Source organism: Quercus robur, chromosome 7 (genome assembly GCF_932294415.1).
Source record: "Quercus robur chromosome 7, dhQueRobu3.1, whole genome shotgun sequence".
NCBI lineage: Eukaryota > Viridiplantae > Streptophyta > Magnoliopsida > Fagales > Fagaceae > Quercus > Quercus robur.
Genome location: NC_065540.1, coordinates 34,107,019 through 34,120,642, shown reverse-complemented (window position 1 = coordinate 34,120,642; position 13,624 = coordinate 34,107,019). Strand labels below are relative to the sequence as shown.

General features: G+C 36.5%; 1 protein-coding gene across 3 annotated transcripts; it reads left to right on the top strand.

Annotated features, from left to right (window-relative positions):
- Window positions 1–7,020: 7,020 nt before the first annotated feature.
- LOC126693163 (uncharacterized) lies at window positions 7,021–13,342 on the top strand. Of its 3 annotated transcripts, none has more exons than XM_050389050.1 (4): window positions 7,022–7,166; window positions 7,271–7,322; window positions 7,524–10,959; window positions 11,791–13,342. In XM_050389050.1, exons 3-4 carry the CDS (start codon window positions 7,570–7,572, stop codon window positions 12,955–12,957), a joined length of 4,557 nt encoding a protein of 1,518 aa, XP_050245007.1. In that variant the 5' UTR covers window positions 7,022–7,166; window positions 7,271–7,322; window positions 7,524–7,569; the 3' UTR covers window positions 12,958–13,342. The 3 variants fall into 3 exon arrangements, with proteins under 3 accessions (XP_050245006.1, XP_050245007.1, XP_050245008.1); XM_050389051.1 differs by having other exon boundaries at window positions 7,022–7,322; window positions 7,524–9,766; window positions 9,881–10,959; XM_050389049.1 differs by having other exon boundaries at window positions 7,021–7,322.
- The last annotated feature ends 282 nt before the right edge of the window (window positions 13,343–13,624 follow it).

The window sequence follows — 13,624 nt, the reverse complement described above, 5'->3', positions numbered from 1 at the left end:
TCAAACACAATCTAGAGTTTAGAAATTAGTTACCTTTGTGTTCCAATCTTATACCCCCTCATGCTGCCTTGATTAGAGAAGTCTACTCAAATCTCTCTACCCATTCTACTTCATCTGGTGGTCATTACTTGACTACTTGGATTTAAGGTGAAGAATTTTAGATTACGAAACAGATAGTATCTAAAACTCTTTCAATGCCTCTTGTTCAGAGACCTACTTACCCATACACTGAGTCTCCTTCCTTGGATGATGTCATGTCTTTTCTCTGTGGAAGAGCTGTCACTTGGGGATCTGAGCCTAGACTCCATTCTTGTGAGTTAGCTGAGGTTAACTATTTGTTGTTTAGGATAGCATGCCATAACATCTTTTCTATTTCTCATGTGCATACCATTCCTATAGATAGGTGTATCTTTTTGTACGCTCTCATCATTGGTGATTCCATTTGCTTTCCATCTCTCTTTATTCAAACCATTGATGAGGTACATAGGATCAAATCTAGGAAACAACATCTATTCTTTCTAGTATTTATCCTTAGGATCTTAGACTACTTAGATTTAGAGCATTTTCCTTCCCTAGATTTGGTTCATCTCACTACACCTATAGGAGCTACCTTTCTCAAACACCGTTTTGCACAGAAGAAGACTATTGAACCAAGTGCTGGTACAACAAAGAGACCGAGAGTAGAGTCTACAACTGAGGATGTTCCTACTGATCCTCCTACTGAGGAAGTACCTATTGACCCCACAATTGCTATTCTTAAAGATGATGATGAGGATGATGCTAATTTGGATGCTGATGTTGGCAGTCCTTCTAGCACCCCTCATTCTCTTTATGAAATGATGGAGACATTTATGATGACTTAGGTAGCTCAAGCACAATTATTAGATGACCTTATATCAGATGTAGCTGCCTTAAAAGTTGATTTTGCTGAGTATAGGAGATCTTTTCCACCTCCTCCACTCTCGGATTCTTGATGGTTGCCTATGGCAAGGTGTAACGAAAAGGGAGAGTAGATTTGTGAGCTCTTATACTTAGGGGAAAGAAGTTTTTGTATCTAGGGGGAGTTGTTTCTGTTTTTTTTTTTTTTTTTTGGTTATGTACTTGTTTCACAAACTGTGATTATTCTTATTGATACTATGATTATTCTCTTGGATATCTTGTGTTTAATTTGCTTTGTGAAATCAAGTTTAAATTATTTTTCATACTGTATTTTCTACACATGCATTTATGGTTTCTTTTCAGTATTTCAGGAATTTACAGGTTAATTCTTTCATTATGCTGCTACCTATTCTTGCAACTTATAGATAGTAGATTTTGATTGAATTGTAGTAGGACAATAACAGGTATTGAGTTAGTTCTTGAATTGAGCAATTCATGTTTATGTATGTTTTATCATGGATTGCCAAGGGGGGAGATTATTAGGTTCTAAATATTCAAGAATAAATGTTTAGGTTCTAATTTTATGTAAGTTGGCAAATCGAGAACAAAAACATGTCTAGTTTAAGTGTTAGACATTGTTCATGATGATTCAAGTCAAGATTTAAGAACAATCAAGCTGCAGGAAGAAGAATTCAAAATCTGCAAGGCTAAACCAATTGAAGATCGTATTCTATAGAATTTTATTCAAGCCCAAAGCCTGCAAAATTTTTTAGGGTTTGTGTCTAACACTACCTAGTATAAAAGGAAAACCCTAAATACGTTTCAATAATTCTTGATAGTCTTGTGAGTTACTCTTGTGAGATTTGTGAGGTTTATGTAGCATTTTAACTCAACAAGCCTCTATCAAAAAGAAGATCCATATACAAGAACTTGTGGAGATAAGTTGCTGCATACAAGATCATACATAGCTGATGATTTAAAGTTTTGAGTGGGATCTTAAAGTCACAAATGTGGATGTTTCTGTTCAGCAAATTCAAATAGAAGAGTTCGTGGATTTAGAGTTGCGTGTGGCCACGTAAGTAAGTACTACAAGAGGTAGCTTTAGATTTAGGGAAAAATCTATTGTAAAACTTGCATTTTATCATAGTGAATTTGTTCTCTTGAGGATAATTTAGGTTAAATCCTCCCCAAGTTTTTTACCTTAAAGATGTTGATTTTATTAGTTTTCTTGAGTCATCATATTACTGTCTTCTTTACTTTTTCGCATTTAGTGATATGATTTATGTGTTTAACCTAGATCTAAATAATAAACCTAAGTAACAACTTGGTTAATTAATTAGGTTAAACAATCTAAGTATACATGGGTCTATATGAACTAACAGAAATAGAACATAACATAGTGATGCTTAAATCCTCTTTGTAGAGAATGTTGATGGTGGGTATAAGAAGCAGTTCTTCAAATTGAATGAGCTTTAGATTGTAAAATTCATTAAGGAATCTATTGCACATTATTATACCCAATGTCCATGACCTTAGCTTATGATCTAGGGTTGTGAGAGCTATGTTGTGCCATTGTGTAACTGTGTTTTGAATTGTGATAATTATATATGTTGCTAGCTATGAGAGCCTAGCTTAAGTCTATGCATTTTAGATTTTCATAATAAATTCTATTGCCTTCGCCATTGTTAACATTACTCATATGCTTACCCCCTTTTTTTCAAGCAAAACCTACTACCTTATTTTTATGTCTATGTCTAAGAAGTAGATCATTAGCAACTTCAAATATATATGTTGATGAATATATGGCAACAGAAAGGATCATTAAATCAAAATATACATTATGATAGAATAATAGAGGGAAAAAAATAGTGATATATTGATTTTAAAGTTTATAAATTGACATGTCAACAATCACTAAAATATCGAAATAAATTTATTTCTTTGGTTTTTATTCTTCACCATGTATGGCAAGTTAATATTGTAACTAAATTAGTTATATTCACTTCATAAATTTCTCATTTAAATTTCAATGTATTTATTGTGGGTACCCGAGAATCAAGGATGAAGTTGAAAAGTTGCAGTATAAGTGTGGGGATGCCGTGGTCCACGGGCCCAAGGAGGGAAGTCACCCGAGGAGAGGAAGGAATGAGTCAAAGGACTCTGAGGCATTCCAAGTGGAAAGAAGGATATGAAGAGAAAGAATCAGTGATCATAAGGGAAGTTTCTAGTTTGCAGTAGCCTATTGCCTCCGCATTAAATGGAGGGTAACAGTTTTATCAACTACATTGACGAGGAAGTGACCTAAACAGTGTAAGTCACAGCTAAGCAGACTCCTTCCGCCACCTTCTTTAGATGTAGAAAGAGACAAGTATCATGAGACGAGGTTTGTTAGGTAATGATGGATGGTTGAGATATAAGGGAAGGAGAAGTATATAAGAAAATGAAGGTTTACAGAGAAAATGTCGAGACACAAGTACCAAGATATAGAGAAGAAACGAGAAGAACACTGAGAGGAAAGAGAGTGGACAATAACGTTTCTTAGGTAAATGTGGCCTCCTCGGGCCAGCTTGTAGTAAGAAAGTGGTTCATCCTGTTGATGCCCCATTTTGCAACCCTCATTTAACCTCACATGGAGGGTAAAAGGGTAATTTTACCTTGAAAATATGCATCTTGATTCTGATCATTAGATCCTTAATCTCGTTTCACCAAAATGATCTTAATGTTGTAACGATCAAATTGACTGGTCGTTAACCCTAATCGGACCACCAGATTGAAAGTTATCATCAAATCAAGTTTTAATGGTTGAAATACACTATCACAAATTGAGTCCGATTATATGTGATTATGAATAATTGATTTCAATTGATTATAAGTATAATCAATTTAAGATCGATGATGTATCATAATGATTGGTTAGGAATACATTTTATGGTAGAGTTGCACACATCTAATTAACTAGATAGTTAAACATTAATCATTCAATGAGTAATTTGTGCAATTATCTTTTAATTATGGTAAATTTGGAACTAATTTGGTCTGAAATGGGAGTAATTGGAGCCTATTAGTGTTAATTGGAAACTAATTTGGGACCTATTAATGCTAATTGTGCTGAAATTGTTTTCTAACAAATGACCTATGCTCACCATTTCGTTGATATCTCTCAGGCTATTTTGAATCTGTGAATGAGGTTAATTTTCCCAGAAACTAGACATCTGAAGCTTCAATTTGAGCACAAGAACGAGATAATTTCAATCAAAATTGAGTCAGATATGATTTTTCGAAATTGGCTCTACAGGCTGTTACAGCAGCTATAGGAAAACTGAATTTTGGATTGCTCCTCACTCCTACCAATCTTTCCATTTAATGCACCAGATTTCCCCAAATGCTAAAATGAGGTCTAGATTCATGATTCTTTATCAACCCTCATTAAATGACCTTCCATTCATATTTCCTCAACCACTACTATATAAACCCCCATCTCCTCCATTCCAAGACAAAAAAAAAAAAAAAAAAAAAAAAAAAAAAAAAACCCTCTCTTCTCCTCTCTTGAGTTCTAATGAAGTTGAGTAATCTTATCATATCTTGGTTTTCTTGAAACTCAAGGTACTGAGTGAGACTCACTTTCCCTTTCCAAACTCTTATTTTCCTCCACCCTTAGGACCTCCCTCAATAGTCTCCTCCTCCACCATATGAATCTTACATGAAGGTATAATCCCTTTCCCTAATTGTTTTTTGTGTTGACATGATGAGAGTTTAAGATTAAAACATGATAATAATTATTTAAATTCTCTTGAATATGTTTAAATGTTCTTAATTGTTCTTATATGTTCTTCACATATTCTTGGTTGTTCATCACATGTTCATGTATAACACTAATTTTAATCTTAAATCTACATAAAAAAATATGAAAAACATGTTTGTTTAATAATTCTTTCAAATCCTTGAATCTAGGATATCACCATCCACACACATTCACTAGAATTTATTTTTCAATCCAAATATCATGCTTAATAAATGGAATTAGGGTTTATCACATGCACACACGATGAATTCAACATGCAAATTGATGGATGACATATTGGATGATGTGATATGAATGTTGGCCACCATAGTCGAGAAGACCGGTTTCACCGAGTAAGGTGGGTGCCTAACACCTTCCCACCTTGTAACATAGCCTCCAAACTTAGATCAAGAGTTGATAGACCAATGCTTATCATTGTAATTTTCAATTTATAAATTGTAACTAGGAAACAAAACTATGTACTTTATATTAGATTATATCTAGGACCAAAGCCATGTAATTTTCTTATAATCAATGTAAATTCAATTGAAAATTAATAAAATGAGGAATTTTTCAATTTTGGTTTTCTTATTTATCCCAATAATTAAATAAGTGGTGACTCCATTGTAAAACCCTTAATCTAAAGGGGAAAACATAACTAGTCAAACCTCCATTTTGAGAGGCAATAACACGACTCCACCCATTCACGTGGGTTTGGCCCAATATCTTATAAAACGGGTCGGGGGCGTGGTCTCTTACACATCCATTTAATAATATCTGCCTTTTATTCCTTATTTTCCTCCTCGGGCGGAGCCCCCCTTTAGTTGTTTGTTACCTTCTCTTACAAATTCATTGTTTTGGGCCACGGTTGGACTGATCCAGCCACTATTTTAAATGGGTTTGGGCTGCTAGTTTTTCTAGTCCCTACATTTATTATATTGACATAAAGGGCTTACAAATACATGTTTACCTTTTTTATTACAAAAGCTCGTGACTTAACAATTTAAACTTAAGATTTTTTTTTTTCTTTAGGATAATTTGATAATTACAATTTAAGATTTTTTTTTTATTATTATTCACCTGTTATTTTCATGTAAATTTTGATTAAGGACTTAACATTATTAAAAGAAAGGGTCTCCCATTGTGAAAACGTAGATGCTCAGTAGCCATGAGGAGGAACCCATCTAGTGCCAAAACTCCAACCTTGAGATCCAAACATTTTGGTACAACGTAGCTTAGATTCGAACTTGTTCAAGCTAGATCTGGACTGATCCAACCCAAAATGGTTTTTAAGGGTAGCATGACTGTCACCCACACGGGGGACATAGCCCTACAACACCGACTTGAGATCCAATCCACATAGGGATTTTGAGAGCAGCATGATTGTCACCGACATGGGATACATAGCCCTACAAAGTCAACTTGAGATCTACATAGGGGACAAGGAAAAAACCCATAAGAGAGGTAGAAAAACCTTCATATACGGTGGAAAGAGGCTCATGTCTAGCAAATAGATGTTGACATGCATCGAGAGTTTATTTATTTATTAATTCAATAGTTACAATGGGGGAAGGAGGTGTTTAATTTTAGATATCTTGAAAACACTAGAATGTATCAATCAATTGAGTTATAAAGCTCTTAATACATGAAGAGAGAAAAAGAGAGAAGAAGAGAGAGGAGGGTTCAAAAATTATATGATTCGATATGAATATATAATTATATAGTATGAAATATGGTGTGAGTGGCTTACTGCTGGATTAGATTAGATCAAATTATAAAGCTTCCTACTTGGGATGGCCAGCCATAAAGGTGAGAGACAATAATCTGTAGTTTACAACCGCCAACTTGTGAAGAAAGCAAAGTTGAGAATAAATGTCCTTGCCCGAGGAAGTCATCATCATTCCCACGCCATACCAGTCACCACCCCCCATATATATAATTAACTATTTTAAGTTTTAACTAATAACTAAACCATCCCCATTGAGACTAATGTGCTCCATCATGCACACGTGTCATTCTTATCTCACTTCCATCTTTAAGCATTCCAACATTGACACACAATCATGTGGCTAATATTAAAGTTAATAACGAACAAATATCATAAAGTATGAAATTTAATGGCATTGATTGAGTGAGTAGGAGACTTACTAAATTATGATTTTTTTTTTGCTAAATACTAAATTATGATGATAGCATGGTCAAAAAAAAAAAAAAAAAAAAAATTATGATGATAGCAAAGCATTGCATGTTAATATCGACGAGTCTCTGTCTGCCAACAGGAAAAGTAGTTAAATAAAGTCGGACGATGATATAAAAAATACATAGAAATAGTAAAGTGAAAACATGCCTTTCTCAATCTCTTTCTCACTCATTCCAACTTCTTTTCGTGCCGTCCCTATATTTATCTCTCAAACACACGATCAAATATCATAACATATATGCACACATACACCTCTCCATACCAAATTCTTTGTTGTTGTAAAGTCATTGAGAAGAAAAAAAAAAGGTAAAGGAAAAGGAGAAAAGATCAAAGATCAAAAAAAAGCAGAGGATTCCCATTGCCTTTGCTTCCTAAATCTCCAAGCTGCTCACTCTTTTCCTCTTTTACAGATTCAAACCTCTAACTAACGCGTCACTTTCTCTGAATTTCTGGCTCTCTCAGGTATTGAATTTGATCTTCATCTAACTCCTATGAATTTTTCATTTACTTTAACAATGTCAGGTGGGGTTATGCTTTAGATTGTTTCCCAAGTTTTTTTTTTTTTTTTTTTTTTTTTTTTTTTTTTTTGTGGGGGCGGGGGGTGGGGGGGGCGCCTTGGTTTTCATGATCTAATGAATGCCCATTTGTTTGTTTATGGTATAGTTTGTGCAGAAACAGATTGGAATTGGAAAGAACATCAGAGAGAGAAATGAGATCAAAATTGGAAATTCCAGTTCAAATGAGGAAAATTGTGATCATGTCAATCAAAACATGTTATAGATCAGTTTGTAATCATCCATTCCTTGTGGGTTTGCTTTGTTTCTTGTTATTTCTGTATAGATCTTTTCCTTTTGTATTTTCCATTTTGGTCTCTGCATCCCCTGTTTTGTTCTGCACTGCTGTTCTCCTTGGAACCCTTTTGAGTTTTGGGCAACCCCACATACCTGAAATTGAAAAAGATGATTACTTTAGCCATGCCCATGATAATATTTCATCTCTTAAGGCTGGGGTTTCTGGGGATACCAGTGTTGTTGTTGATAATAAAAATGAGAGCTTTGTTGTAGAGAGATACACAGGAAAAGGGAGGGATATAGTAGAGGAGGAGGCTATTGAGGGTGCTTGCTCTGTGGAAGATAAAGTTGGTAAAGCTGAATTTGATGATGGTTTTGTTGATTATGTGCCATTGCTTGATGATAATGGTTCGTTGGGAATTCAGTCAGAGAAGCAAGTAATCGAGGGAGTTGATAGAGAGTTTCATGGTTTGGAGTTGGGAAAGAAGAGGGAAATATATGAGAAGTCGGAGGTTGAAGGTTTGTTAAGCGAGGGGGAATCTCTTGAGAATCAGTATTTTGTGGTTCCAAATGTGGGTGACGAGATTCTTGAATTGGGAGGTGATAAGACTCAGGAAGAGTTAGTTGATGCTCATAAGCGAGGTCATTTGGACTTATCTCCTAATGATGGTGATGGTGATGGTGATGATGATGATGATGATGGTGATGATGGATCTTCGGATTTAGGGTCTGATCTAGCGGAGAGTTCATCGCCAGATGCTTCAATGGCTGATTTCATGCCAATGCTTGATGAGCTCCACCCACTTTTGGATTTGGAAGCTCCACAACCCATTCATACATCCCATGATGAGTCAGATGTTGCCTCGGAGAGGTCTCATAAGAATAATAATGTCAGTGTTGAGTCAGAGGAAGAATTGGAAAATCATGGAGAAGTAGAAGATGGTGTTGATGAAAACGAAGATGAGGAGGAAGAAGAAGCACAGGGAGGCAAAGAGGATGAGAGTAAATCAGCGATCAAGTGGACAGAGGATGATGAAAAGAATCTCATGGATCTGGGGACTTCAGAGCTTGAGAGGAACCAACGCTTGGAGAATCTCATTTCAAGGAGGAGAGCACGGAAAAATACGAGATTGGTAGCTGAGAAGAATTTGATAGACTTAGATGGTGCTGATCTTCCCTTTAATGTTCCACATATTTCGACAGTAAGAAGCAATCCTTTTGATCTCCCTTACGATTCCTATACCCCACCTGGTTCTGCACCATCAAGATTGGTGCCAAGACGAAATCCTTTTGATCTTCCTTATGACCCAAATGAAGAAAAACCTGATCTCAAGGGAGACAGTTTTCAACATGAGTTTATGACATTTCACCAGAAAGATACTCTGTTCTTCCGTAGGCATGAAAGTTTCAGTTTGGGGCCATCAGTCTTAGGGAGTCACAGGCAAGAGAGGCATGATATTAGGTTCAGACCCTATTTTGTACCGGAACATTTTGCTTCAGAGGGAACAAGCTATCCCTTATTCGAGAGACAGTCAAGTGAAATCAGTGAATCAAAGTTGAGTTCCATTCCTGATACTGAATCTGTAATTTCTGCTGCTGATCAAGATGACAAGAAGATTAATGAAAAAGACTTTGGCCAAGAAACAGAACTCATATACAGCATGGCCCATGTTTCTGATCATGCTGAACGTGGAAGTCAATCCTCTGAAGATGTTGATTCTCTGGAGATTGATCCAGTTGAGCAGAGAAACCATGATGAGGTTGAGATTATATTAGGACAGGTGGAAAATCATTCTGAAATGGATCCCAGCTCAGTTGAAACAGGAGGGACAGCTACTCCTCTGGAACTCAATATTGATGAAATTCATTTCAAAACAGAACCAGCTGGAGAGGCATACAGCAGCAGATCAAGTCTTTCATCATTGTCAGAAATAGATGAGAAAATACCTGATGTGATAAGAGAAGCATCGACAAATTTTGAGCCTAGAAGTGATGATATTGAAGAATCTGGCAGTTCAATGCAACCTTCACTGGAGGTGCCAGATTTCCGCTTTATGAGTGGGGAGGTAGATGAAAATCAACATGAGCCCGTTTATGATTCAAGCCCCCCTGCAGGTGAAAAAAATAAAAAGATCCTCTCTTTTTCATCCATTTCTTCTGATTTGCAACTCGAGATATCTGAAATGGGTTCACCTCCAGCATGCATTGAAACAACTGTTCCTATTGCAGATAAGGAACCTGAATTGCACAGTGCAAGCATAGGGAATGATGTTCCTAATCATGAAGACATGCATGCAGCTTCCTCTCAAGCACATCCATTGGATGAAAAGGAACCAAGGTCAAGTGAATTACAAGAGTTAGGTAAGGATGATGTTTTGCAGGTTGAGTCTTCAGGAGTTAACGTAAGTGATCAAAATGGATCTGTGGTGCCTCAATCTGTGGTTAAGCATGTTCCTGTTGATTCAAGTTCATCTTTGCCTGATATTGGATCAATAGAGGAGGAGGGTATGGCGTATGAGAAAGAAAGTTTGCCTCGTGAACAGGATCAAGTAAGCTCCTTGAGTGTTGATTCCGAGATTCCTGTTGGGTTCCATCAAGATGTGCATGAGAGCTATGTGGCTTCTGAAAATTTAATTTCATCTAGAATAGAAAAACAACAGCCTCAGCCGTCAGTGGTGGTTGAGCATGTGTCAGTGATTTTGACAGAAACTGAACCTGCTGAGCGACATGCAATAGGTAAGGAAGAAACTCTGCAGCTTGAGCAGGATCAAATTTACTCATCAAGTTCATTAGATTATGAATCTGTAGGGGAAGGCTCTATGCATAAAGATGTAGTCCTTCAGCCTGAACAGGATCAAGTTCAGTCATCAAGTTTTGATGATGCAGAGATCCACATTGGGGGACAGAGAGATGGGGGTGAGAAGTTGGATTCAGTGGTTGCTCCTTCCCAACATATTCCTTTCAATTATTTATCTTCCTCTGTCTCAGAGGAACAGCCTTCTTTGGCAACCGAGCAAGTAACAGTTTCACGGGCTCTTTCCAATCATTCTACTTCAGAAACTGAGTGTGTGAAGGACCATTCTTCTAATGAGGAAATTATTCAGTTCAAACAGGACAAAGTCCAGTCCTTAAGTCCTGTTTCAGATATTGATGCTGGTCCCCACCAAGATTTGGATGTGAAGTTTTCTTTGGGTTGCAGTGCTCAGTATGTGCCTTCTGAAGAGAATCCTCAATCTGAGCTGGAGAAACATTTACCTTATTCAGATAAATCTATGGTTGAGGCTTTTGTTGATCGTGATGAGTGCAGGGTAAGTCATCCTAATAATATGCTTCTTGTTATTTTGCCGTTCAATTCTTTTTTCCTTATATTTCTTGTGATGCTTCGTCTGGAATGATTGGTATTGTTGATTGAAATTTTAAATCTTCACTTCAGTAATGAATTGAAAATTTGAAATATTTATTATTATGTTTATCAATTTGCCATTATTAAGTGTGTTTTACTTTGTAACTTGCTGTAGTATGGAATAGTTAGATTTGTTACCTGACTTGCTCAAGTCATTTAGACACACCCAACGTTACAAAAATAAAATGACCTTCCTATCTATTCAGGCCTTGGTGCCTTTTTTTAAAAAGTTGTTTCCTACTTATTTGATGGTTCTGCAGAAGGGTATATTTGTACCAGATAAACTACCATAAGGGACACGGCAAGTGGAAAAGAAAGGTGCTCATTTTTAAAATCAGAAGCAGGAATGTTTAATTGATTTATTGGACATATGGGTGCACAATGCTTATATATCTATGCCAAACTTTTGTGTGCAGTTAATATACCCTTACAGGAGAGATTCTTGTTATACCTGGTGCCAACTTGGAACATTTTTTTCCCCTTAAAATTTCTCTCGTGCTTAATTCTGATGATCTATCTACATTTCTTGCATTGTAATACTTGCATGTTTGTTTGAACTATACATGTGTGATACATGGCACTTTGATTGTCTCCATTTTATTCGTCCTCTTCATCTCATATTAGTCAGAAAACCAAGTTCGTTTGATCAGTTGATCTCAATGCTACGGTCATCGCTAGAGCACAATTATACAGAGTAGTTGATATATGAAACTAGGGCTGCTTTGACATCTTGCAGGAGTCATCTAGCATCCTGGCAAAATCTATTGAGGTTGTGAGAATCATAGACAATGGAGATGTGCCAGAAGTCCATGATACTGAGGATAAATCTCTGCCAGATATGTCTCCCTTGGTTTCTGATTCCACCCAAATGCATATCCCAGCTGAGAGTCCTGATTCTAATTCACACACTGGTGGAGTGGATTTGAAAGCTGATATCCTTGAGGGAATTGTAAATGAGGACCAGATTAAGGTCTCAGAAGACTTCAGCTATTTGGCAGAAGCTTATGGTTCTCTCGTTTCCGAGCACAAAATCAATGAAGAGGCTGATGAAATAAAAGAGATTGATGAAGGATTGTTGTCAGAATTGGATACAGTTGGAGACTTTAGTGTCAAAGAAGTTGTTGGTGAATCCCTCCATTCTAAGCTGATACCAGAGGAAACTAACGTTGGGAGTACGGACTTTGATTTGTTGCCCAAAGATTCAAAATCAACTTTGACTGAGCTGGACCCCCCTGTTCTTGAAGCAAGATCACTTCTAGATATTGACTTGGCTTTTAAGCAACTTCGTGAAGGAGTAGATGTTGAGGAAGTTATCCTTCCCAGCATGATTGATGATTGGCTAGTTGTGGAAGAATCCAATGATCTTGTGGAAACAAATTCGAACTTGAAAGTTGTTGATGCAAGATCTCTGGAAGATATTGATATTGCTCTCAAGCAAGTCTCAGATGTTAATCTTCATGAGCTGCCAGAAGTGTCAAATTCAAAGGATCAATCAGCATCAGTTGAAACATATGAAGTGGGTTCTGCCAAGGAGACTAAATTAAGTGATACAGGATTTGGTGTGGAAGAAACTAGTGCAGTTGCTGCTGATAATGATCATGTGGAAACAAATTCAAACTTGAAAGTTGTTGACGCAAAATCCCTGGAAGATATTCATATTGCGCTCAAGCAAGTCTCTGAAATTAATCTTCGTGAGCTGCCTGAGGTCTCAGATTCAAAGGATCAATCGGCATCTGTAGAAACATTTGAAGTGGGTTCTGCCAAGGAGATTGAATCAAGCGATGTAGGATCTGGTGTTGAAGAAATTAGTGCAGTTGCTGCTGATAAACTAGAACTTGGATCTGATGAAACCCCTCAGAATTCCAGTTCGAACATACACAATATATTGAATACAAAAAAATGAGGCCAAATCTCATAGATCAAGATCAAGTTCCGATTCCAGCTCTAGCTCGAGCAATTCTGATTGAAAATGAGGATTTAAGAAGAGAAAGACAAGGAAAGAGTTTTGTGGTTTTCCTCATGGTTTCCTTTTGTGATAATGGACTTTTGATTGTGTAGCTTGGTACCATCCTGGTTTGGTTAGTCGTAGTTGCGTTCTCTGTTTTTATATTTTGTTGATGCATTGCTTTCTTCAAGAATGAGTTTTGGCTTGAGTGTTCTTGAAGTGTGAAGTCCTACCTTCTGAGATTGAGTAGTTTGAGGCTTATTGTGAGGGAGATTGTTTTAAGAATTGCATACTGTAAATTATTTTTTGGATGTAAAATTAATGATGTGATGGTTTTTAGATATATATAGATTCTGCTATGTTTTTTTTCCCCCATTTTTCCTTTCCATACTCCCCAGCTTTGATCAGCACTAAGTCCTAATTACCTTGAACCCTAGTAAATGATTTGATTTTATTTGGGGTTTGTGTTTCATTTTTCTTTATTGTTTTATGCTAAAAGAGAATGCTGTGTTTTTGTAGTTGAAAGTGAGCTTTGCTATTTTTTTCTTTTGTCAAATTACTAACAGCTGGTTATATATGGTTTGTGAATTGTGATTTTGAATCGGAGAAATTACATTTTCTAAGC